The sequence below is a fragment of the Pipistrellus kuhlii genome, unplaced genomic scaffold (genome assembly GCF_014108245.1).
Source record: "Pipistrellus kuhlii isolate mPipKuh1 unplaced genomic scaffold, mPipKuh1.p scaffold_m20_p_6, whole genome shotgun sequence".
In the NCBI taxonomy this organism is placed as follows: domain Eukaryota; kingdom Metazoa; phylum Chordata; class Mammalia; order Chiroptera; family Vespertilionidae; genus Pipistrellus; species Pipistrellus kuhlii.
The window spans coordinates 28,653,872-28,680,692 of NW_023425562.1; the positions used below are offsets into that span (position 1 = coordinate 28,653,872).

The 26,821-nt window shown below is 44.2% G+C and overlaps 1 protein-coding gene across 8 annotated transcripts in view; it reads right to left on the reverse strand.

Annotated features, from left to right (window-relative positions):
• Positions 1-26,821, reverse strand: part of MTCL1 (microtubule crosslinking factor 1) — a 113,640-nt gene that overhangs the window by 53,091 nt on the left and 33,728 nt on the right. For 4 of the 8 annotated variants that reach the window (XM_036418127.2, XM_045574900.1, XM_036418131.2 and 1 more), the window contains exons 4-5: positions 1,699-1,758; positions 485-562 (exon numbers count right to left, since the gene is read on the reverse strand). In XM_036418127.2, the coding sequence (XP_036274020.1) occupies positions 485-562; positions 1,699-1,758 (138 nt within the window). The remainder of the gene's footprint in view (positions 1-484; positions 563-1,698; positions 1,759-26,821) is intronic. The other 4 variants (XM_036418129.2, XM_045574902.1, XM_036418132.2 and 1 more) reach the window with 2 other exon arrangements.

The following is a 26,821-nucleotide window of genomic DNA, read 5'->3' on the forward strand; positions in this document are numbered from 1 at the left end:
AGGGCTGGCATGAGGAGAGGAGGCCAGGGTGCTGGGCTCAGCCTGTTCTGGGGGCAGGAAGTCACTCCTTCTGATGAGATAGAGAATCACAGCCTCAGCTAAAGCAGCGGGAGGCTGGCTAGCCATCTTATTTTGTAACCACAGACTTCTAAACCCTGCCAAAATCTTCGGGGGAAGGGTCTAGGCTGAATCCTAAACTGAAGGATATCAAGCTCTGGTTTCAAGAGTTTATCAGATAGCCCTGGAATGCAGTATGAAAGCAGAAGGTTGAGTCAAACTTTCCACACGACACTGTCCCTGTGCAAGCAGAGAAGGCAAGCATGGCATGGGGGCAGGACACACAGAGGACCACCACCACCAGCACCACCACCAGATGGAAAGGCCTTGCCAAGCAGCAAAAATATATCACTACAGGTGTATATTCTTTGGCTTGCAAGTCTGATGTGTAGCCAGCACCCCACACGCTGGCTGCTCGCATTCCTACCTTGCGCCGGGGTGCCGGTTTCCTTTGGGTTTTGGTTGCAGACCTGCAGTTCCCAAGGCGCTCCGCTCCACCACTCTGCTGGACAGAAACTCCTTTCTCAATGACACTGCAGGCTGGGGGGGCCGAACACATGCCCAGGGCCCGGGGCTTCTCACACACTCCTGAGGGGCAGCTCGGCTGTCCTCAGCCCGATGGACCCACAGGAGCAGGCAATACCATGCTGCTCCTCCCAGAATGGGGTCAACAGCTACCCCTTCAAGGAAAAGATCTTCCCTGGTCATGAGCCAGCAAGCTGAAACATCCTCGAAGCCCATGAGGGCTCAAGCACGCAGCAGTGGGACTACAGATGCCAATTTCCCTGGCATCAGTGAATGGCAAAGCAAGACGGGGGCGTAGAGATGGTAGAAGAGAACAGTTCACCTTTGGCATCCCTGCTGTTCACACGGCCTGGCCCCCTTTGAAGGGCACTCTGGGGATCAGTGTGGAGACTGGAGAAACCAAAGGAATCCATGTGGAATTCACAGGGGCGGGTCAGCGGAGCTCTTAGCTACTGCCTCTCTCTGATTACCACTTGCTCTGAGAGCTCAGGGAGCTGATATCCCAATAATACCTTTGTTCCCTCCAACACTTAATACTAGCAGTGATTTTATAAAAGAGGAAGAGAGGAATCCAGTAAAGCAACTATTCAGGAAAGCCAGGAAAGTTCGGAAGAATACATACGTACCATGTACATAGAAAGGGCTACGCTTTTACCATCCTTTGGCAGGAACATTTCAGGTTCATTTAGGACAATTGAGGATACTGTTCAACTTGCACATATATATATATAAACAATGCTCCAAACAGTGCCCTGTGAATGACTTTGTGAACAGCACAGTAGTTGTACTAAGTGACCGTGTGGATGATTTTTTAACCAGGTATGGGTACTGCCAGAGCCCTGAACCGCACCAACTTACATCTCACACAAAGCCATTCTGTACTCCTCTTTCTTGAAGGAATCACCAGCTTATGGGTGTAAGACACAAAAAGGGAGGAGCTGTCGGTTTGGAAAGAAAAGCTTCACCCATGGAGGTTTTGAATGAGTCCACATTTATTGCCAGATAATGTTTCTTTGAATATCTTAAAGGTGACGCTAACATTTTTTAAAGAAAATTCAACATGGGGTGTGATTGCCTCCTGAGGAGATGTAACATGAGAACAAAACCTCTGCTTACCTGGTTAAGGGTTTTCTTTTCTTTGTATGTTTCCCGACTGCCTCTTCTTTTCAGGGAACTCTGAAATAGATCCAAACAACATTCTGTTAAGAAGGGGTCACGGGGCGGGGGGGAGGGGGTGGGGGGACCTGCCCTGGGTGGGCACCATCCCAGCTGGTAGGGGACACACAAGGACAGGGCTCTTCTTTCCTCACTGAAATCAAGAAACCTTTTAGAGTCAACATTTCAATGCAGTAAATAGGTTGGTGAGGTCTTTGAATTCTAAAAGGCTTTAAATCCTAATTATTATATTTCGGGTGTTCCTCAATTACTCAGTTTCATGACTTAGGTAATTTGTACTAGTGGAGGGGAGACAAGAAGAGGAAAAGGTAGGAAGTTTTAAAAATAGATATATAATATGTCTGGGGCTGCCTTATTTCCTAATTATGTTTTGTTTGGACTCATATCAAAATTATTTGATGTTTCCTGAATGCCTAAAAGTAAATGGTCAGATAGAGAGAGAGAGAGAGAGAGAGAGAGAGAGAGAGAGAGAGAGAGAGAGAGAGAGAAGGAGAAGGGTGGCTCTTGTTTTCAGAGAAAACCTAATCTAGGTTGCAACATTCTCCATGAACAAGCCCCAATTGATGATTAAACCTACATCTTAAAGATCTAAGAGAGTCCCTAATATAGTCATTTGTGATGTGTACTTGGCCACAAGTAAGTATCCTTCGGTGGACTGGGTCTTGCCTACTTTTACATATACTACAGTGCACCATTGTCTGCTATGGCCAAGAAGTGTGTCTGAAATATAAACACAAGTATAAATACAAGGGCCCAGGGGGTCTGAAATGGAGTAACAGGGAGGCAGACATTTCCTGCTCAGGAAAGTATGAAGGATAGAAGAGCGAGAAGAGGAATTTGAGACCTGAAAAAATTCATGCAATCCTGAGAAAGGTGGAAGAAAGCCGCTTGGAAAGTTCAGATTGTGGCTGTCACTCAGACGCTGGCAAACCTGTGACAGAGGACACTCTCCCTGGGCGCTGCCCCTCCCCTCTGCAGCTTCACCCTCACTGAGGCGAGCACCTGCTCCTCTGAAGGTGGGTGCACTCAGCACCCGCTCTGCCTCATTCCTTTGCTGCAGCCCACACACCCAAACAGCTGGGACAGGAGGCTCGGATGCACGTCCCTCACATAACTGTCAGCCTTAAGTTAATTAACTCAGCTCTGTTTACAAGTGTCTCATCCTCAGAAGACTAGGCCATGCCATTTATTGGACGAATTTTAGTGTTAAGAAACAAAATTCTGCCAAAACCGGTTTGGCTCAGTGGATAGAGCATTGGTCTGCGGACTGAAAGGTCCCAGGTTCGATTCCAGTCAAGGGCATGTACATTGGTTGTGGGCACATCCCTGGTAGGGGGTGTGCAGGAGGCAGCTGGTTGATGTTTCTCTTTCATCGAGGTTTCTAACCCTCAATCCCTCTCCCTCTCTGTAAAAAATCAATAAAATATATTAAAAAAAAAATAAAAAAGAAAAAACAAAACAAAATTCTAGCCCTAGCCGGTCTGGCTCAGTGGATAGAGCATTAGCCTATGTTCTGAAGGGTCCTGGGTTCCATTCCAGTCAAGGGCACAGGCCTGGGTTGTGGGCTCAATTCCCAGGTGGGATGTGTGTGCAGGAGGCAGCCAATCAGTGATTCTCTATCATATAAAAGAAACAAAATTCTAGTTTCCCTGGACCTTTAGGAGGCCAGGGTCGTGTGTGTGTATGTGTGTGTGTGTGTGTGTGTGTGTGTGTGTGTGTGATTGAGTGAATGGATGAGATGGTTATAGGATCAGCATGTGAGTGAGCGCTCCCTGGTTACCAAGGGTGTGTGTGTGGGGGGGGGGAGTGTCTCCTCTGATGGGTTAAATGAAGCAAATCTTAAGAAGGGCTTGAGCTTTCCCTTCTTAATAAGTAGGTTTTCCAGGATTATTCACGCTGCAGTGAAGGAGTTTCTTTGATTTGAATGAGCTAGTGAGATGAACACTTCTGACGATTCCCTATAGAAAAATAGGTTACAAACAGCATGTATTTTGTGGCTTCAGTGTACAGCTAATAAAATATAAATATATGTACGTATTATATATGTTTGTTAGAAAAGTAGGCCATAGAAATTGTATCACAATGTAAATAGCAATCATCTTCAGGTGACAGAATTACAGGTGATTTTAATTTTTGTTTTTGTGGCTTTGCATAGTCTGCAAGTTATCTACACTAACTACTATTTCTCTTGCAAGCAAACAAAACAAAAGTAACCAGAATATGGACATTTGTGCTTTAAGGAGGAGAGAGGAGAGGCGAGCACCCATCTCCTATGCCGGATTGCAGCGGAGCTTCATCAGAAGTTCTGTGCCGAGTTGTTAGAAATTGTGTTCACTAGCCTGGACCTTGAGGTATCATTCAGACATACACAGCTCTTTAAAAGGACCAAGAGGCTTCCTAAGGGTTGAAGAAACTGGCCAGGTGCCCCATTGCACTGCAGGCCCCTGGCATATGGCTCCCTCTCCATGTTCCAAGCAGTGGTGAAGTCCCTCCCCTGGTGTGCAGTCTCCTCCCTGGCTCACCTGCATATGGGCCAAGGAACCCTGGCTATAGAATGATTTGTATGAGCATCATTAAAAAAAAAAAAAAGATCTATATTTTGTATTGATTTCAGAGAGAGAAAGGGAGAGGAAAGAGGAAGATAGAAACATCAGTGATGAGATAATCACTGATTGGCTGCCTTCTGCACACCCCCGACTGGGGACCAAGGCCCCCAACCCCGCAACCTGGGCATGTGCCCTGACCGGGAATTGAACCGTGACCTCCTGGTGCATAGGTCGATGCTCAGCCACTGAGCCACAGCAGCTGATCTGTATGAGCATTATTTGTGGCCAGTTCATTCCTCTGGATGACGCAAAGATCTAGTGGAGAGTCTTCTCCAAGAAACAATTAAGGGAAAGGGGAAAATGTAGACTATCAAATAAATGGAACCCAGAATAGGGTGTGCCTGCTGTTTCTACTTTCTTTTTAGTCTGTTCAACTGCCAGAAAATCAACTCCAAATTCCTATGAAAAAGGGGGGGAAAATTAGGTTTGTGAATCCAAATTGAATCCATCCAAGACTGATGCATTTGCTGAGCACTGGATATGATTAAATAAAATATGAAGTTAGGCAATTATTTGGACTTCCATATCAATTCTTAATGTTTCCTATTTTAAGTTAGCCAGTTACTTCTAAGCAATTTCAGAAAAACGAACAGACTCTCATGGCTCAAGTGTCTTCAGAGAGAAGCTTTTGGGGCTTTAACACTTTAAATTGGTAGTTAAAGAAGGCAAATATAAGTTAGAATGCTATACATTATGAGTCTATATGGAAAAGAGGGAAGAGATGTAGGCAGGTGATTTTCAAAATTCTCACAGAATCTCATTATTCAGAAAGTAGTCTGGGTTTTGGGGGGGCTGATTTATAACACAAAGTTATAAAGTCAGAATAAGAAAATGACAGTTCACAGGTCTTCTTCCCTTTAGGAGAAAGTTACCAAGCTTCTTCTACCCACTCAAGTTCTCACTTGAGTGATGCAGGATGTAAAGAGTAAAAGCGATCAGCTTCCCCTTCAGCTAGAAGCACCAGGTCTTGGCTGGAAGATGCCTCATGCCCTGTCTTCCTCTTCACCTGCCCTAAAACAGCTCTCAGGGAGATGGGTTCCCTTCAAGCCATGCAATCACACAGCACCCCCCGGAAACCAGCGGCACCAGTTACACTGCAGGGCCCAATACACATAACCCCCTCGGATTCCACGGAAAACCCTCCCTGGCCATAAAGGGAAGGGAAACTGCCCTAGCCAGTTTGGCTCATCAGCCTGAGGACTGAAGGGTCCTGGGTTTGATTCCAGTCGAGGACACATGCCCAAGTTGCGGGCTAGGTCCCTAGTAGGGGGCGTGCAAGTGGCAGCCAATCAATGATTCTTTCTCATCATTGATGTTTCTATCTGTCTCTCCCTTTCCCTTCCTCTCGGAGATCAATTTAAAACACACACACACACACACACACACACACATATATATATATATATATATATATATATATATATATATATATATATATATGTATATATGAGAGAACCCTTGCTCTGGCCCTGTTTGGGAGGATAATGTGATATTATCAACTACCATTTTGTTGGGCACTTGCTAATCTCTTTGTTTACATAACTAACCTAATTTAATTCTCACGAGACCCTGAGACGCATATACTATTATCACAAACAGACAAGAAAACACAGCAGACATTAGGTAGTGTTTCAAGGTGCCCCAGACTCGGAGATGGGGCACCAACCTGTCCCCGACTCCAGCTCTCACTCCTGGTCACAGCCTCCAACCTCAGAGCTGCCTCCGAGCCTCCCGCCGCCCAGTCTCCTTATTTGGGCTGTTTTTCTTTTTTGTTTTCTTAAGGTTTCTAAGCCCCAGATTGCTGAGTTTTCTCATCCAAAGAGTCTCTCCTTTCTTTAGAGAAAAAAAGCACAAAGAGCTATTCTAGGAATGGCTACAAATTGCTCTGCTCACAGGATACCTCATGGCCGGGAAGTGCTTGTTGGCACTCTGATTATTTCTGAAAGGTCTGAGCTGCAGGCAGCAGAAGTCCTTATTTGGGAAAGATATAAAACTATTAGCAGAGACAAAGTACCACAAAGGAAATGAGGAGACATGGAGGGAAATGATACTGAGACACTTCGGCTGGACAAGGCCACGGCCACACCGTCCAGGCCCCGGGGCCCACCTGGAACAGACCAGACCGCATAGCCAGCCTGTCAGGCGGCACCTGCTCCCGGGAAAGAACATGATGATAAAAAAAAATGACAGGTTGCTGCACATTTGCTTTTCTTGGCTCAGTTTAAACCTTAGAGACATGTATCGTGAGGCCTAATGATTGGAAACTTGCTGGCTAAAACGTGCTATAACACAGTAACCTCAACCAAACATGGTAAAATAAATGAAACGGAAGATGACAAAGTAAAGCTGTAGGTGATCCTTCGTATGCAAACAGAAAAATGGAAAAATCAGGACCACTGCAAGACCATAATGACGATTGCACCAAAAGTATGTCCTTCTCCCAAATTGTAGGAAACTCAACTCTTTAAAAAAATATATTTATTTTATTGACTTTTTTACAGAAAGGAAGGTAGAGGGATAGAAACTTAGAAACATCGGTGAGAGAGAGACATCCATCAGCTACCACCTGCAAACTCCCCCATTGGGAAAGTGCCCGCAACCAAGGTACATGCCCCTGACCGGAATCGAACCCGGGACCTTTCAGTTCAAAGGCCGACACTCTATCCACTGAGCCAAACCGGTCTCGGCCTTTTTTTTTTTTTTTTTAGTCCTCATGTGAGAATATGTTTTTATTGATTTTTTTTAGAGAGAAAGGAAGGGGGAGAGAGAAGGGAGAAATATTGATGTGAGAGAGAAACCTATTGGTTGTCTTCTGTACATACCCTGACCAGGGATCGAACCCACAACCTAGGTATGTGCCATGACTGGAAATTGAACCTGTGACCTTTCAGTAAATGGGACAACACTCTAACCAACTGAACCATCCGGTCAGGGCAGGAATCCGAGCTCTTAGTATACACATCCACGCAGGCACTTAGCAGCACCACCAAGCATTATATGAAATACGAAATTGGAATGCACACTTCAGAAGTCTCTTCTGACTTACTTAGTAGGTGACAATAAGTGCCCATTGAACTGTCAGAAAAGTTGAAAATTGGTAGAAATGTATATGCCATTTGCCTGTCAGAACTGAAGATTATTTTTAAAAATAATGTTTCTGGCTCCCACTGGTCTATGGGAAAGAAATATACCAGTCATCAAGATAGGCAAATTATTTTCTTAATCTAATGAAATAATACAAAAGAGAAGTACTTTGAAAAACAAAGCAAAGCCAAAATACAATATCTACGTAAAAATGTGTGTATATATGAGAAAATGTTGCCCCCTTTCAGAAAAATCCATCATTCTTTTTTCCCTCAGGTGCATGTAACATGAGAAAATACTTTGTACTTTTGTTTGTTTATATTTCAAACAAAAGAACATCGGGAAAAGTTCTGAATTACTTGTGCGACTATTTCATAATAATCTGCTGTCACATCCCTTAAACCTTCTAATTTAACTTTTCACATTGTTCTAAATAATAGAGTTCATTATCATGCTATTAAAATTTATGCACACATCTGTCAAAACTTAGTAAATCTAAGATCTGCAAATTTCAGTATATATAAATTGACTTTAAAAAAGTATACAAAAAATTAAGCTCTAGTTAACAATGTGTATTTAGGGAAAAGTGAATTGGTGTCTAAAATTTATTTTCAATGTATCAAAAAAATAAGATGATTAATAGATAGGTGGATGGACAATAGATACGAGATAGATCAAATACAGTAAAATGTTAATATGGAATGTAGGTGGTGAGTATACAGGTGTTTGCTATAAAATTCCTTAAGCTTCACTGTATGTGAAAATTGCCATAATGGTGGAAAGAAAACCATTATGCACATGCGTTCCTGATTTCATGGAAAACAGTTAATACAATATTGTATAGCCATTAGTAATTATGATTACAAAAAACTGGGAAATCTTTTACTAGTAGAATTATGGGTGACTTCATGTTTTTCTTTATACACTTTTTTTGCATTTCTCCCGAGTTATCAAAATTAATATATATTATATTTTCGGATCAAGGACGATGCTATATTTTAAGGACAACAGAACTGACTCATAATGCAAATGTCCCCACTAAACCTAATGCTGTGTTACCTTTGCCTGGCCTCCTCTGGAAGCGATGGGCAAGACTGACAGACAAGACTGATTGTGTGGCCTCCAGAGAGTCAGGAAATAACAGGAAATTAAACTGGAGGATTAGTTCCCAGGTAGGATTAGCTCTCTGCTGCTGGGGATCATCAAATACATCTTCCAACAGAGGACAAAGAAGGGCCTAATGCACATTTAGGGACAGCAAGTGGATCTGAGATTCTAATCACCCTCCGGGCTGATGGCTTCCTCTCGAAGAGGCTCCCGACCGGGCAGAGGCCAACCTGCTGGCCCATGTCTGCTGAGGAGCCCTGTTATCTGGAGCCGCTGCTCAGCTCCATTCATCATCCAGAGAAAGGCTCTGAAATCTCAAAAGCATCCCTGGTTAGCATTCTGCATAAAGCCGTTCCTGTCCCTTGGGGAAATCTTCAACAATGCTTTGTGACAACTTGGATTCCCACCTTTGACACCAAGATGCATGCTGAGAGACTTCAGGGGAGAGTGGGCATGCTTGCCTGTGTTTTCATGATTCCGATGGAGCCAAAAGCTCTCTCAAATGTCCAATGGCCTCCACCACCATTCAGGAAACTGCAGATGATTCAACTAAGCAAGACCAGGAACTGAGCTGCGGGGCAAGGGGCAAGACACTGCCTGTTCTTGTAGCTGGAGAGACAAAGCCCCAGAGGCCAAGAGCGGCTGGGTCACTGTGGTGGGGGCGGGCCAGCCCTGCCTTCAGAGGCGGGCCAGCCAGTGGGCCCTGAGAAACCAGACGTGCTTCCTGTAGAAGGAAAGCTGGCCCAAAAGCTCAACACTAGCTGCCCCGGGCTAAGGATGGGCACAAAGCAGAGGAAGGGGCTGCCCTGCCCGCCTGGTGGGGAAGGGCCTGGGCAAGTCTTTGAAGCAGCATTCAGTGCAAGAATGAAAACAGCCCTACGTTTGGGTGATTAAAAGCAAGGCGCTATTTTTATCCGTGGTCCTGTCTTCTTTGTTAGCACACCGGCTGAGAAGGTTGACGCCCTAAACCATGCATAATATTTCTGCTAGCACATTATGTGGATGAGACAGCACATCCCAGACAGCATTTAAAACCACAGTCAGCTGCCTCAGACCAGTGTGTCCACTGCAGCCTCTCCACAGCTAAAGCAGAGCGACCACCATGAAAGCCCAAGGAGCAGCCCGACCCCCGACACACACACACACACACACACAAACACACACGCACACACACACACATGCACACACATATGCGCAAGCTGCTCCTCTCCCCCTGGGAGTTCCTGCAGCTCCTGCCTTGCTGAGGACGGGCACCGTGGAGCAGGCTCCCGGGACAGCACTGCGCTGAGCATGAAGGGGGTGCTGCTGTGGCGTCAGCCAGGCGCGGCGCACTAACGTGCAGGCTGCAGTGCCCATCGGGGCACTCTTCCCGTGTGCGAAATCTGCTTTGCGGTGTTCGAGCCACATCGGTCTAGTTTTTGTCTTCTAAAACGACGCCAAATCGCTAACAGTTTCCTATAGGAAATGCTGGTCTGAGGAAGCGCAGATGTTGTTAAGATGCTAAGTGCAAGCTCTAATGATCCAGAAAGCCTCACCCAGCTATCCAGGGCCAGGGTGCTCTTTACTCAGACTCCGGCAGCACTTCATTAGGAGGCTCCTCCCAGGCTGCAGGAAATCTATCGATGCAATCACGCTGGATGGGGGTGGTTTCAGAGCTGACAGAGTACCAGGGGCTGAATCAGGAAATCCCTTCTACTTGCAAGCTTTCTCCTGCTTCCTCTCTGATGCACCTTCCATGGCCATTCCCCACGGGGACAGATCGCTGTCTCTCACAAGCCAGCATGCCTATTTCTGAGCCGCTGCCTGTCCAAGGATGAAAGCACAGGTCCCAGGTCCTTCCCTGGATTCTCTGATTCTACTATTCAACCCAAAATCACTGCCGCCAGGAGCACACGGGGTTTGGGCAGAGTGATGCGTGCCCTGGAGGAACTGTGGGAAGAGGAAAGGATACCCCACAAGATGTGGGTGTGTACAGTGCCTTGCTATTTGCCTTTCCCAGGATGGAGAGTGGGAATGATGGCCCTTCACTGACCAGGAGCAAACTGAGGCTTGCGCAGGTCCTTGGTGCAGCCAGGGAGACGCGGGGAGGAAGGCCCGCCTCACTCTGGAGTGGGCTGCCCCTGCAGGGAGTGCCGGGATGAAGCCACAGGGACTCAGAGTTGAGGTGCCTTTGCTTTGCCATCTGTTCAGTCATCTCTCACCCCCCAGGTTCACAGAGTGCTGTGCGTGCCCTTGTGTGGCTGCACCTTGTTCGCATCCTTCCCATCCTCCATCCCTTTCACAGGTTTCCAGAAGGAAAGCCAGCAGCCACTCCTCTCCCTCCACCTTACTTGGGTGCACAGGCGTTGCTGCTGCAAACTTGTACTTGGGGATGATGCAAGAGTGCATCAGAGCATTCACTGGTATTCGGAGGAAGAGTCTCTTGGAGGTTTAAGCAGCAAATATCCTGCAAATAGGAACATGCCAGGGGAAAGGCTTTTTTCCTCTCACTGGATGTCCACGGACTTCTGCTCATGACCTTGAAAACTCAAATTAGGCTTTTGGACCAAATATCTTCATGAGTTTTTCAGTTTCCCGGCAAGCATGTGAAAAGCCTCGCGAGGAAAGGGAAAGGTGGATTAGGAAGAAGGGCATTCCTGCCCACATCCAAGCACATCCCTCATGGCTTCTGACGCTGAGCTCCTGGTGGCTTAGTTTCCTTATCTAAATGTGGGACTAATATTAATACCTGCATTATACAAAGGGTTCTTGTAAGGACTTGGTGAAGTAATATGCTTAATAAGTGACAGCTATAAAAAGCAAACGTTAGCCTGCTAAGCAGTTATAATTCATTCATTGGCTAATATTTTCAAATGCCATTCATCCACCCCCTCTTTTTTTTTCTTCTTTTTTTTTTTTTCAAATTGTAAGAGCCATCATTAATCATTCCAGCTTTTTTCTCTCTCTAGGAAAAAAGACCAATGTTTACAGAAATGTGTTTTCCACTCTGCCTGGGAAATGTGTAAACTTGTTCATCTGTGTGGTTTCTGTATGTTCTTTTCTGCATATGGATAATTTAGGACTCTGAATTCATATCACAGATCACTTAAAACCCGCCGTGAAAATATTGCAAGATTGTCTGTTACTCATTCACAGATAAAACTTTAACTTAAAAAAAAAATTCTCTTGTAGTGTTTTTTATATCATTTCAGGGAAATAAGTAGGTCAGATTCTCCACAAAGCAATTAAGTATGCTAAGAGCCAATGGCAGGAAAAACGGCCTCACACACAATGTTTAGAATGAGTCAAACTGTGAGGAGAAAAATGGTGAGTGACATCACACGCCCTCCCCCGAGATCAGATCCTAGCAGATCCCAGTTATCAAGGGAGAGGCGCTTGCCTTTGGGACTGACAAGGTTTTTCTTTAGCATATTCACATCCAGTGAATAATGAGGTTGCAGGGGATTGGCTGAATGGAAGGCTAAGTAGAAGCATGAAGCAGAGGAAAGGGGTATAAAGAGCAAAGACATTAAGAAACCTCTTCCATACAACAGCCTCTGTCTGGTAGCAGAGGGACTCCGAGCAGCACCCAGCATGTGAAATGGAATACGCTGGGAAGACCTCCTCTCTTTGGTCATGGCATCAGTCAGATGAGCAAATACACGAACTGTTCTCGAGACACAAACCAACACCCAGGTGGGAAACACGAGAAAAGAGTTACATTACGCACCTTACAGGCCTTTAGACACGTCAGACCCACGTATCCTGGGTTGGCCCCGTGTGGGAGCCCCCGCCCGCTGGCTGCCTGTCTGGGCCGGGAGAACCCTCCGTGGTGTGCTTCTTTTCTTAGACATTGTTTTCTTCCCTCTTTCTTTCCAACCCCCTGATCATTTCTGGGTTATGGTTCTCTGTTTTCTTCCACATGACTGAAAACAGACACAAGGTATTGTCCAAGTCTCCTCCACTCTGGGCAGATATTGCGCATTTTGTTAGAAATTAGGACATGTAGGGTAGAGATGTTCTTTGTGCAGTTAGCAGGTTATTTCAGGCTAAAAAAAAAAATATGTACAGAAGACTCTAGCCCCCAAGAATTGATTAAAAAGGAAATTGATAAAGAGGAGAAAGGATGCACAGAACGACGTGAAGCAGGGCGGAAGCTGCCGCTGTAAGAAGGGGCGGGTGTGCACACTCCACCTCACCTCCTGTGTCTCCCCCTCTTCTCACGTTTTTCTCCCGCAGAGCCTCAGGTGCCTGTCACCCCCAGCGGGGGTCCCCACTTATCCTTCTACCACTCCTTGTACCCCATCTGCTGATACTTCCTCATTCCTTCATCTCAGCTGCTATAGACATCGCTCCATCTCCATCCCTGGGATTTGGAGGGGCAGGTGGGGTAGTAGGGGTGGAGGGTGTCCTGTAGTCCCCCTCATCTGTCCTCAAGAATGGCAGCCATGTGGTTTCTATCGACTCTTCTCTCCTCACTCCACATTGCAACATGCCGTCCCTCATACACCATCATTTGTATTTGTCCCTTTTTCTCAAGGGAAACTGATCCCCTTGATCATTCTGTTGGAAGGCTTCTTGGTGGTGATGCCCGACCTCTGCAATAGATGCTGAACTATTTAGTGATGTTTTCTTCACGGGGGATCCACAGAGACATCTCCACCTCATTTACATGTCACTGTGCATTTGCAAGATGGTTGCCCCCGGCTTATGGACCATGCGTTTTGTGTTTGCAGAGTCTGTAGCATGTGGTGGCTTTAGCTACTGAGACAGCACCAGACAGCTCCAAAAGCATGTGGGTGCCATTCACCCATGGACCCTGATACCTTCTCTCTGAAAATCTAACCTACAGAAAAATACCTTTTAAAAACACTCATTATTGGAGACTCAAATGGATATCTGCAGCGGAGTGTTATTTACAATAGGCAAAAAGGTAGAGAATATCCAAGTGCCCATCAACCGATGAATGGATAAGCAAAATATGGCAAAAACACTCAATGGAGTACTATTCAGCCATTGAAAGGAAGGAAAATCTGACACATGGATGAACCTTGAAAACATAAAACTAGGTGGAATAAGCCAGGTGAAAATAAAAAATAAATATTTTATGATTCTATTTATATGAGATCCCTGGATTAGGCAAATTCATAGAGGCAGAAAGTAGAATAGAGGACACTAGGGCCTGTGGGGAGGAAGAGTGACTGTTTAATGGATGTAGAATTTCTGTTTGGGGTGATGAAAATGTTCTAGACATAGACAGTGGTGATGGTTGCACAACATTGTGAGTGTGTCCAATGCCATTGATTTATATACTGAAAAAGGATTAAAGTGGTAAATTGTAGGTTATGTATATTTCATCCCAATAAAATAATTAACCATAGTCTATTTTAAGAGCCATAACAAAACATCCCAAACAAAACTCTATGGACTGCTATAGCTTATATTCTGGGTCACCATAAGATCCCGTGATTTATTTCACTTTCCATGTGTACAATATTATACATTCTTTCTCTCCTTTTATGGCTAAGAAGCTAAGATTATCAAGTACTGTTTTTAATCTGTAAAATACACATTCCGATAGATTCAAACTGTTTATAAATGTTTTGAAGGCAGCTTTTAAACAGTGACCAAAGCTTTAGCAAGTTTTTTTTTTCTCCAAAGGCCTTACATTTTTTTAAACAATGGCACACATTTAAAATTTTTATTTTATTATACCTCTAAAGGTAGATTTTCTCTTCTACTGATGTTTCAGGTCAGTATATTTTAATCAACTATTACATGCATGGTTTCTTTATAAGAAGTAAAAAATTTCTCTCAGTGATCATAACTTATTTGCAGGAAAAAAATTAATTTATCAGAAAATACTAGTGGGAGACATTTTTATGTTTTTCATAGAGGTGCAAAATTTTAAAACTTGTTGGAAGCAATGCAGGAATACCTTCTATGTTATTTTGTATTTTCTTTTTGTACAAATACACAAATACATTCACAGATGAAATCAGTAGGAAAAGAATGAATGAAAGGAGTAAAGGAAGATGTAAAGGATAGAGATAAGAGGGAAGTAAAAAAGAAAAAGTTCCGAGCCTTCCATGTATTCTTAGATATGGCTTCAGCTGACCTTGATCACAACACTTGCTTTCTGATGGGTTAGAAGAGATGAAATGACCATCCACCGACCACCAGATCATGGCAAAAAACATCAGGTAAGTCAGCAAACACCCTGCTTGCATTTTGCATCTAATAGCTTGCTCCATTATAAGCAAACATTTTATATTCAAGATCTTTTCTCCTCAAAACCTCTGTGAGATATTATTATTCTCATTTCACATTAGAGGGAACAGGCTCCGAGAATGTAACTTGTCTGTCTCCATAGGCAGGATTTGAACCTAGCCTCTCTTTCATAGCCTGAATTTCTCCACCAACCGTGCTGTCTCAGACGAGGAATTTTGGGAGAAACGAGATCAGACCAATGCTTGGCCGTTCACCTCCCTCTTGACTGTTCTCCCATTCCAGTTGAACCAGTAAGATTAGCCTCCATCCTGGGAAAGTATGCAACAAGGAACAGTGATGTGCCTTTGGTATTCTGGGGGTCTCAAAAGGGGCAAAGAGCACCTCTTGTACTGCTAACGTCACTTCACATTTATCCATCTTTTATGATGTAAGAAAGGACTCCACCCTATAAACGTCCCTTCGAGGTGGAGCACACCCAATCCTCCAGGACTCTGAGGCCCCCTTAGCATGAGCCCAGCTCTTCAGGGCTCCTCGGAGGAAACCTGAGATCCCCAAACAAGTCCCTGTGCTCTTAGTCAGGACACCCACAGCTCACTGACGTGTCTCCCATTCTACCCTCTTCCAGTTTGAGACCTCAGAGACCCAGGCCTAGTGTTTTCCGGGTTGTTGGTAAACTCAGAAAACCTATTAAAATGACGGTTTATCATTTATGAACATTTACACTCTTCTCTAGAAATATATGCCAATTACATGCTTCTCTAAAAATCCTGGGCTTGAGAGAACAATTTCCTTTTAACAAGGGCCTCGTTACGATGCTCCACTTTTTGAACATCTTTTCTTTGCAAGAGACTGTTTTCATAGTGTTTGTGACGAATAAGAACCTCTTCAGCTTCCTTATTAGAAGGCTCTCCGAGGGCCCCTGCGAGGGAAGCAGTCTCACAGTGAAGCGAAGACAAAGAAAGAAACCTTTCTCCTGTGTATTCCCTGCTGTTTGGGAGACACGGTAACTCTTCAACCTCCAGGAGTCCATGTTTCAGCAGCCTGTAGTATCTTTTTAGAATCCCTCCTGAACTTGGCTCCTGTTTGTGGCTGGGGACTAGCAGGGGCAAGGATGGATAACAGTATTGAGCTCCAGGAAGAATATTAAAAACATGCCTCTACTTTCTTCTGCCTTAAGAAGCAGTATTCACTTTTAGACCTTAACGCCATACAGATGCACTGATAGAAAGGATGCTTGGTGGCCTGTCAGGCACTATGGATGACTTTGAAAGTCTCTCTCTCTCTCTGTGTGTGTGTGTGTGAGATCTGCTACTTAGGTCTGTCCACTCAAAGGCAATTTTCCTCCCAAAGTGATCCCAAATGCAGAATTAAGCAACAATAACACTTCCCTCCCCCGCAACAGTCTCCCATCCCTTTCTGTCATTGTGTCCATCTGTTCCTCTGCTGTCCTGAACTGACACTCTGGAGGAGGTATTTCAACTGCGTTTTACTCCCTAATAAGTGGAGGGAAAAGAGGAAGGGTCTTGGAGAGAAATCTGCCATGTTGTTATTGTCAGCCTTCTGCATCTCTATTCTGAAAGCCCTGCATTTGGTCTCCCCCGGTATCAGCACAATTTGCAGAAAGAGTGTTTGCTTTTTGGTGCCGCTTATTATTATCTATCTATTGTCTGATCACAAACATGTGACAACCACGAATTCCCAGTTCCTGGAGGTCCCTGGCCCTTGAGATGAGAGCGTGCCTAAATATGAGTTCAGCATTAACCATTCTCAGCACAAAGTAACACAATCACAGCTCACAGGAGACCAGACTCTTACAGATTTATCAAGTCATAAGCTTCACTAGCCCTAAGGCAGAGGTGCCAAGCTCATCACAGATCAGATTAACCAACCTGAAAAATTTACCCACTGCCTTTCGTTATCTCAAATCCTATGGATTAAGGAAAAGCCAGGTGACAGGCACTGCTTTAATCTGCAGAAGAAAGCGTCCCGAGAAATTATCTCTACCTAGGAAATGGGAAGTGAGTCACGGCTAGATAGCCGGAAAATCTCTCTGGTGACGTCTGGCGTAATTCCTGAGGGAGGATTAGCAGGGGCTGCTACCATCTAGTTCGTGAGTCATTATTGGAAGCACTTTCTTTTATCTTTCTTGGCTAAAATGCTGACAAACCAGCCTTTAAAACCTTATTTAGCCAAATCCAGTTACAAGACCAGCCAAAGGAAAAATATCTGTATCTAAAGAACGTGCACCTTTTATTAATACCAACAATAAAAAGACAATGATAGTCTTTAATACAGTAAACAATATTGCTTTTAAAGAACTATAAACCTTTACCAGACAACTTCTCTTAGAAGAGACTATTTCTCAAAGTCCAAATGACCTCCTTTTCCTATACACATCTCTCCAAACACATCTCTGTGCTTGCACAGAAGTGCTTCTGCAGTGTCACTGGGTTAGATGGGGAGGTACACCTCTCTCCTGTTACACAGCCCCTGCGACTTCCATCAGACTCACACTTGATATGCTCACAGATCTCCTTGCTCCCTGGCCTTCTTAGTTCTGTTACTGATCAGCAAGTCACGGAAATCACCTGCTACAAAGCCTTATGGGGGTTTTCTTAGTCACCAGGACACATATCTTTAGTTTCTACAGTGACTGCTGATCAGCATCCTCAGGAAAAAGAGGGGTTCCACATGATTTCCAGGGAACTAAAACTTTCCTCTGAAGAAGCTAAAATATAAAACAACAAGTAGATGGAGTCAACCATTACAGATGACTATGAAGTTCCAGACTCCTGGGAGTTTGGGAGCGCGCAGGAGAGCGCCGTGGTGACCCACAGAACTCAACAGTGGGAAAGCCGGCATTTCTAATTCCCAGTTAGTCTTTTTAAATTAGATAGTGCTTTTCGCCACCTTCTTAAATGGAATTTGTAAGATACAGTCAACTCTGACCTCGTGGGAGGGGCTCTGCTGTGGGCTCTGTGGCTGACTCTGCCCCTGCCAGTGCTGTCATCAGGGTGTTAACAGAGCCTCTCTTTTGTCCGGAGCCAGCCTGGTCCTCTGGGGTCCAATGAACCAGGAGCTGGGGTACAGAGGACGGCAGCCATGGGAAGTAGGTAAAAACCCTGCTAACATCAGGGAGGAGGACTCTAAAAGGAGACCTCGCTCAGGAACTGCAACACTTGGGATTCACGACAGCTCTGTGGGGGCTCCGGAGCCTTTTGCAATGCGCTCTGGGGTTTGTGACCATGTTCTAGTTGCTTAAAGCTGCCAGCACCTGAATTTTAGATAAAGACACAGTCTCATCTTTCTCCTTTTTCTGTAAAGTCTCTAAATCTCTCTTTTCTCCAAAATGTTTGGTTCTATCCTTCAGTATTCCTGAAACTCAAGTGAGAACTTGAATCTCCTCCCTTTGATTGGTGCAATTCTTTTTCTTGGCTCGCTGAAGCTGAAATCTCACGCTGTTCTATAACGGAAATGTGATAAGGGCCAGAACTCACCAGGCCACCTTACAGCCTCTAGAAAGGCCTGGGACCTTAAAAAAGAGACCTCAGCACTCATGTGCAGAAGCTCAGCACCCCACTCCTCCGACAGAGCCCCTGCCTTCACTCCACACCTGTATACAAATCCTCATCTTGAATACAAGCCAACAAAACAGATGAGAATAGTCGTATTTGTGTAATATTTTATAATTTGCCATATAACCTCCATATCAAGCCCTGCTCCATGCACAAGTCCCTGTGAGCAAGCCTTCCGTGAACATTACCGACTATATTCATTCACACAGATGATGGTTTGTCTTTCAAAGGTGGCTGAGGTATTAAAAATAGTCATGACCCATCACAAAATAGGCCAGGTTACCTGGGAGCCCTGGAGAGATGTCCTGGAACCTAAGAAGCTACACTGGCTTCAGGAGGACTTTCTGGGACAGAGCTGGTTCCGGGGAAGTGAGGAGAAGGGTGTGAGATGCCCCTAAAGAGTCCTTGGTAGAAGAAAGTCTTGCTCGGTCATCAGTTCCACGACTGACAATCACCCATGCTGCAAGTGTTAAGACCAGATTATCATCTCACCACTATCACCACTCTTATTAAGTTGAAGCTTGATAAGAGTCAACAATCAGGGACTCACCATCATTTTTTTATGCTAATATGGTGGTATTCATCTAAAATAAATCCTAGGTTATGAACAGCAACAACAAAACCCCAAAAAGCACCCGAGTCCTGGACCTTGCCCTGCACCTGTGCGTGACCTCAGGCAAGTGCCTTGGCACTCCTGAGCCACCCCTCCTGTGGGAGTGAGAGCACGGGGGCACTTGGCACTACTCAAACGTGCTATGTGGTTACCAAGCATCTCAACAGACAAGTGACCTAGGGATTCTCAAGCAATGTTTTCAGTGAATTCAGTTAAGTGCCACCCCACGCCCAAACAGGAGCAAACACCAATTGCTTCGGCAGCCATGAGCTCTCCGAATCTGTTACGTGGACAGGATCAAAGCTGATGCAGCACGGGGGAGACTTTCTCGGGTGAGCTCCACCTGGCCACTATTTTTTCCCCCACCCAAAAGTCTGAAGAACTAACGGCCCTTTCCATTAATACTCCTGCACTTCACACCTCAGAGATAGCGAAATGGAGAATAAGAGAGATACAATTGAGAGGGGTGAGGGAGGGCAGGAGGCAATCTCAGACAGCACATTGCAGAACTGCACGCTTCTGTTCTATAGGAACCGGGGTGGCTGTGGCTAGGAGAATACCCAATAGTTAAAAAACCTGTAATCATTCATGATAGAAATGCTACTGAGTGATTTGGTTCACTTTCCCCACTGCCGACATTGGTCTTTCATTATCCAGCAACTGAAAGATTTACTCTGGTTGTCTCACGCAAGCCTGTCTCATCATTCTAATATGTTTTGAAACCAATGGCATTGACAGAATCATCTACTTCCTCCATATTTGCAACAGCACCCTGTAGAATATTATGTTAAAGGGATTGTTTAAAAATGAGAGGCAAAGGAAGGGAGAAAGTTTATCAAGTGGTTGCTTTATCACAGTCTGTAGGAAATGCACTAGGACTTTCAAATAGTTTGAAATAAGAATATCTAATTTATATTTGAAATATATATTATAATTATATGATATGACATGGTAATTTACTAAGTAGACACACATTTTAGCACTACTCTCAGGTTTTCACCTGTACACTGTGTTATTTATATTTTTATATTAATAGGAGATGGTCTCCATGGGTCTCATGGGTCTCTCCCATTCCCACCTATCTTTCTGGGTATGCCAAGGACACAAGGCTTGGATCAGTCTTTACCTGGACCATTTCAGGGCTGTGTGTGCAGTGAGCAACCTTGAAGCATGAGGTAGCAACTCTCTCTGCAGCAAAGAACATGCGAGTTTATGGATCCCTGGCTCAGCGATCTCCAGCCATGGCTCAGGCCCACTGTGTGCACAGCATCCATATGGACTCGCTGGGTCCTGCTCCTTGGACTTGGGGACAAGGGAAACTTGACTGTGCTGATGCTGACTGCTGTGCCTAGAGAAACAAAATCCTTTGTCTCTAGCTCAGGAGGCTCATGACTTCTGTCAGCAACCCTGGGACAAGCTGGATTATTATCTTGTGAGCAGGATAAAATCAAATCCCAGATCTGTCAATATCTTACTTCACATAACGATGAGAGTCTTCACTTGATTGCGGAGTTGAGTCAAAGGAAAACAACTCGATTCGAAGGTCCTGCCTATGACGATGGAATTCAGCATTGGACACCTTAAAAAGTGATTTTTTTACGTTGTTGAAAAGCATCTCACCCACCATGGCTCTTGTGTCTCCAGTTCTGAGTGTGCCCAAAGATTCTATCTGTGACCCTTGCCTGACACCCCAACTGCCTGGCCTGGGGTTTGGCTTGTTTCTATTCTCTGAGTGACTGTGGTTCTCCTGAAGGTTTTGTGGTCTGATAATTCATAACGTTTATTTGTTTGTTTGTTTGTTTGTTTTTCTCTGTAAACTACATATTCACTTTTTAAACTTTATTTTTGTTACTATTACAAAATGTCCCTATTGATAACCTTTAAATACAAAAAAACAAACAAAAAATAAATCCAAGGGCAACCAACCTCTGCTTTTGGCCCAGCTCCACCGTTTGTCCCTGCAGTAACAGGTCAGAGCAGCCATGTTCAGTCCGCTCGTTTCCCTGTTTGCCCTCGTGTTCTCTGAGGCTTTTCATGTCCCAGCTGTCCACGGCCTGGTGCTTATGCCTCACTTACGGTTTACTGCTCACTGTACGAAGCCTAGGGCCTCCCCACTCATCACTCTTGGAGGGCAGGGGCTATGTGGCTGCTCGAATAGCAAGAGGGCTCCCAGTTGCAACTCTGTAATACTTGATAACTGATCAATTTATCATTTCTCATTCGCATTTTTGCAGCAACGTTTTCCAACATCATTCCATTGGCTTTGAAAAGTGGGAAAGTTCCAAGTAAGATTTTTAAACAGTTGCCCCAGGAACCACAGAACTGCTCTGTGTGTCTGGCCCAAAAAGTGCAGCACATCTCAGACTAGAAATGTTTTCACTCTTTGATTTGTTATTCCATGTCGTTTTTTCTGAGACCAAGGGCCACACCAGTTCTTTCCTAACTTTCCTCCAAATCAAACCTGGAAAAGCAAGTAGCAGCTGCTGAAGAAAACCATAAAACTTAAAAAGTTTTTTTCTATTTAAAAGTTAACAACTAAGCTCTCCTTCAGTTTTATACAACTAGTATGTGGAAACTTAAATAGGAAAAAAAAGTTTAATGAAATTTACAGAACTACTATTCAGTACTTCTAATATGCAGATAATTTTAATAAAGTCATGATCTTCACATCTCTTACTCAAAATGATGCTATTTAGATGTTCCTGTTTAAAATATTAGATGACCCTTAATTTTACTTCATTCTGTGAGTTGACCCTGACCTTGTCATCTTCTCCCCAGGTCATCCCTCTGCATTTATCACCAAATGACCCAGATTCAAAGCACCAGAGGCTGCTCTCCTTCTGTTCCTTCTGTTCAACAAAACTCCATTCAAGATACTTCCACATTTATTGTTTCCTTCATTTTCAGCATCACTACCCAGATCTAGGTCTTCCATACTTCATGTCCAGGTTAATGAAATAACTTTCCAATGAGAATATAATTGTCTTTTTTTTTTTTTTTGGTTACCTTATATAAATTTTTATGTTTTAATTATAGTTGATATACAATATTATACTAGTCTCAGGTATACAACCCAGGGATTAGACATTATTAAGCTTTCACCCTGATAAATTTAGTATCCATCTGACACCAGACATGGTTATTAAAATATTACTGACTTATTCCCTATGCTGTATTTTAAATCCCCGTGCCTATTTTGTAACTACTAATTTGTACTTGTTCGTCTACTGATTTCTCTGTTGCAGCTCAAAGCATGCCTAATCTAATCTAGTCTTCAGCACGACAAGAAAAAAAGACTTTATTGTGATGTCCTCCTCTTCCAAAAGAGCCAATGGCTCCCTGAGCCAGTGGCTGACCTCACTTGTGCTGAGCCTCCTCCATATCTCACCCACACCCACTGAGCTCTGGGTCTGTGGGGTTCAGGGCAATGAGAAAGTTCACCCCGTGTCTCCTTGACCGGTGAAGGACATGCAGCAAAAACCCCCAAGAACAAAAAGCGATTGTGTTTTAGTGTTGACAGTTAAGAAATTACAGCACCCAATTTAAGTTACCTTGTTCCAAAAAAAAAAAAACAGCAGTCTATTCTGGAAGGACTGAGCTGGTCCGCTTTTGAGAGCAGCCCAGAATGGTAGGAGCAGCATTCCTCATATCCCCAGATGCACGTTAACACTCCGGGGTGGCCACCAGAAGAGAGAAGTCTAATGTCTCCCCACATAAAACGTACAACACAGAACCAAGCACCTGGCAGAATACCCAACCGACAGAACACACACAAGCTATGTCCAAACATGTTCAAGATTCCTTGTAAACATTCAAGACAGAGTGCAGTGTCAGCAACAGCTTGAGGTGTACAAATCTCTTTTTCGCAGAAATATTTTCTCCTCAACAGATTCCAGACACACACACACTCCATGTGCTGAAAGAGATGCACATTCATCATGAAAAGGCATGATCACATGTCCACACACATTTCTCCTGCTTTGGGTCTGGTGCCCAGGGCACCTGCCCATCCAGCCATCCTGGGGCCCTGAGTGGCTGCCGAGGAGGCTGTGGGAGGGACCTGGCCAAGGTGCATGCTGTGCAGCGATGCGGCATCCCTGGCCCACAGCGGCTCCCCACACTCCCCTGTAACTTGCTTCCAATCCCCGTCTAATATATCAACATATAAATAGAAGGCAGCTCTGCAGGCCTCAGCCCCAGCAAAGCCAAAGGTGGCTGTCTGTGGCTCCCTGAAATAAATTAAGTTTTACTGGCAGGTCACTTCACTGTAATGAAGATAAAGCACTCTAATAAGCCAAGAACTCCCGCAAGTCAGATGGTCCATCTGATTATAATTGCAATGCATTCAAAAAGCAAGATAATGATCTTGCTACAGCCCTTCCCACACCCAGAAAAGAAGCATTCTCGAGCCTTTTGCAGAGCAGTGTCCTCTGGTTTTGTGCAACTGTGGTCCAAGTGTACTAACTAGTACAGCCCAAAGGAGCGCTGGTGGCATTTTATGGTTCCTCTCTGCCCTCCATCTGATTAGAAGATAGAAATTTACTTTGTTCACCCATCCAGCCAGGCGACAAGTACACACTGCACTGAGCATGGGTGCATGGGCCTCTGCAGGGCACCAGGGACACAACAGGCAGCAGGTGTGTCCCCATCCTTGAGGAGGGCAGGCTCAGGGTTTGGGCTCTCTCCAGGCCGGGCTGACTGACCAATCACACACATGGCCACCCAGCTGACAATGACTTTAATATTCCCTCTGGGTTAACAGAACTTAACAAATGTCTTCATGTTAAACCTGTACCTCCTCTTGGAGCAAAGCTTTAACTCACAGAAGCATCAAAACAGGCTTACAAAGGAGGTACTGTTGTTCTCTCCCCTTTACAGTTGCGGATACTGATGTTCACATAATTCAGCAACCTGCCCAAGTCACGAAGTTACAAAACAGAAGAGGATCTGAAGTCTGAACAATGCCTAGCTTGGCTGCAGCCACTACACACCAGCTCTGGCGCCACTACAAGCGAAAGACATTGTTCTCACACAGGTATGTAACAGGGCAAAACCCTTCACCTGCTCATCGATCTATCACCCTCGCGCCTGCCTTGGTTCAGGCTGGCTCTTTCCCCCCCATTTAGATTCCTAACTGGGCCCTCTCTACCAGCTTCATGCTATTGCCAGTTATCTTCCAACAATACAATTCTGATCGTGTCATTTCCCTTTTAAAGTCCTCCTGTGGCACCCCACTGCCCTCAGAATAACACCCAACACTCAGGGCCCAGACATTAGATCCCGTGGCTTGTCCGGAGCCAGCCTGCCCTGCCCGGTCTCACCTCTGTGCACTCCACACACTGAGCCCTCGCAGTGGTCCCAGGCTGCCTGACTCTGCACCTCCCGCTCCAGGGCGTCCCCAGTCTGCTGATGTCATTAGTGCTTGGCCTGCGTCTTGGTCAACTGCTCTGGGGTGTGCTGTGGTACATGTGTTATTTCCCAACTGCTCTTTGATGGCTTTATGAAATGAGTTTGAAGGCATGACACAGGGAAGAATGTTCCAGAGACTGAAGATGGTGCTGGTCGGTCAAAATTGCCACCTTTCACTGCTGCCAAACAAATAGGGTAAGTGGCCAATATCTCAGAAGGTCATCCGAGGCGAGTCCAGGGTCTCCATTTATAACAGAACTAAAAGTAGAGATGAGGCATGACATCGTGGGGGTGGCGTCACGTGCCAATGGTGCTAACGGAGGACACTGCCCTTGCCCTTGTGCACGAGGAAGTACTCTGAAAGGACTGAGCCTCTGTGACAGTGACAACCCCTAGGAGCCCTGGTCACCTATGACCTCTGGTTTACAAACCCTGTGGCTTTTCTGCTCCAAGTCTTGCACTTAGTCTAGTGATTCCATTCCGAAGACCAAGGTGGCTGACCCTGAACTAATACAAAATTTTTTCCCCCTGAAGAATCTGTACTAATATGTCAATACATTTCCCCAATTCTAACAGATATGTATGTTATTGATTAAATATCTTACATGTATATTGAAGATATTCAATCGATAACATACATATCTATGTAATATATATAAAATATATATATGTATTTTATATGTGTGTATATACATATATATTACATATATAAAATATATATGTATTTTAGGATATCTAAAATACTTATATATGTAAAATACATTTATATGGTGTATAAAATACACACACACACACACACATATATTGTGTGTGTATATATATATATATATATATATATATATATATATATATATATATAAATATATAGTATATTTCAGTACCTGAAAAAATGTGAATCAGTGCTATTTTTATATAGTTCTGAATTTTCATTCATCCTCAGTTATAAAATCAGTCTCCATCAAGTACTTTAGTTTTATTTCTCTTGGTTATAAATGTGTGGTTTCATTAAATTTGTTGAGTCTTTTGTTCAGTGTTTTCTTCGATTGGGGAATTCTCTCACTCAATATGTATATTGTACAAAGTCACAAAATATTTCATGAATTGTCAGTACAAAGCAATCGGAAACCATGGGAATTTTCAAAAACTTGAATAGAAATGTTTACAGTTCCAAAAATTATTTTTTTTTATCAAGTTAGTTTGAGCCAACAGCTAATCTACAGGTGATGCCACAAAGGCCCCACACTCCCAGCTGGGAAAAGAGGGGCTGAGACCTGTCAGCTTTGGCATGTCCTTGCCAAGGGCCCTCATCTTCATGTGACTGGTTTCAGCTATTTAGCTATATTGCATGCAACTGGTCTTTCATTCATGCATTCAGCAAACACTCACTAATGTTTTACTATGTGTTAAATGATACCTCACTGTGATGGAGATAAAATAAGTCAGTGCCTGCCTTCAATGAGCCTGGGGTCTAGCAGAGATGTTGAAACTAATACTCGAATAAGAACAAAGCAAGACAGAATTAAAAACTTAAACACGTGCACACCCTATAGCCCAACACACCTACTCCTAAGATTGCACATCAGAGGATTTATGGCACACAGCAACCAGAAGACTGCGAGGCATATGCACAGAAGCATGACTTTTAATAACAACAATCTAGAAGCAACCAAACAACCCACAAGTCAAGAGCAGAGATCCAGACAGTGGAATGATAAAGGACAGTGACAATGGGTAGACTACAGCTACATGCATCAGCATGGATGAATGTCAAAACATACTGTCAAGTGATATCATGTACCACAGAAGAGTATCTACAGTATGACTCCCTTTTATTGCTTCTTCAAAACTAGGCAAAACTGAACAGTCTACTTCTTTGGGATACATAGCTGCAAAACTATAGAAAGGCAGGGAAAAAATGAACACAATTCAACAGAATGTTCACTTGAGAGTGTGAGATAGTCATACATAGATTTTTTCAAACCAAGTGGTAATGTTCTATTGCCTATGATGGATATTCTTTCTACTATTCTTCTTTAAATTTTATATATACCTTATAAATACCTTATTTTTACATACAATCTAGTTAATAATTTTTAACCATTTAAAAAATTAAGGTCATGAACTTGGTTTATAACTGAGAATCTCAAATCTCAAACCCTCTCAAATATTCGAGGCGGGAGGTGAACTTGTCCCTCTGATCCTCTGCTTGCAGCCCAGGCTGCTCCCCAGCTGTCATCTCCTTGTGGATCATGGGATTAGTGCAAACCACAGACACTGCTGGAAAATTTCAGTGGAGCTGGCTGCCCTGTTCTGGGCCACCAGCTCCAAGGCATTCCCTGCACCCGATCTTTAGCTGTCATCAGAACAAGGGCACTTATGAGGTTGTGTGGGGAATGAGGGACTAGTTTACAGGATTCTAGTACAACCCATTCCTTACAACAAACAGAAGAAACAGAAAA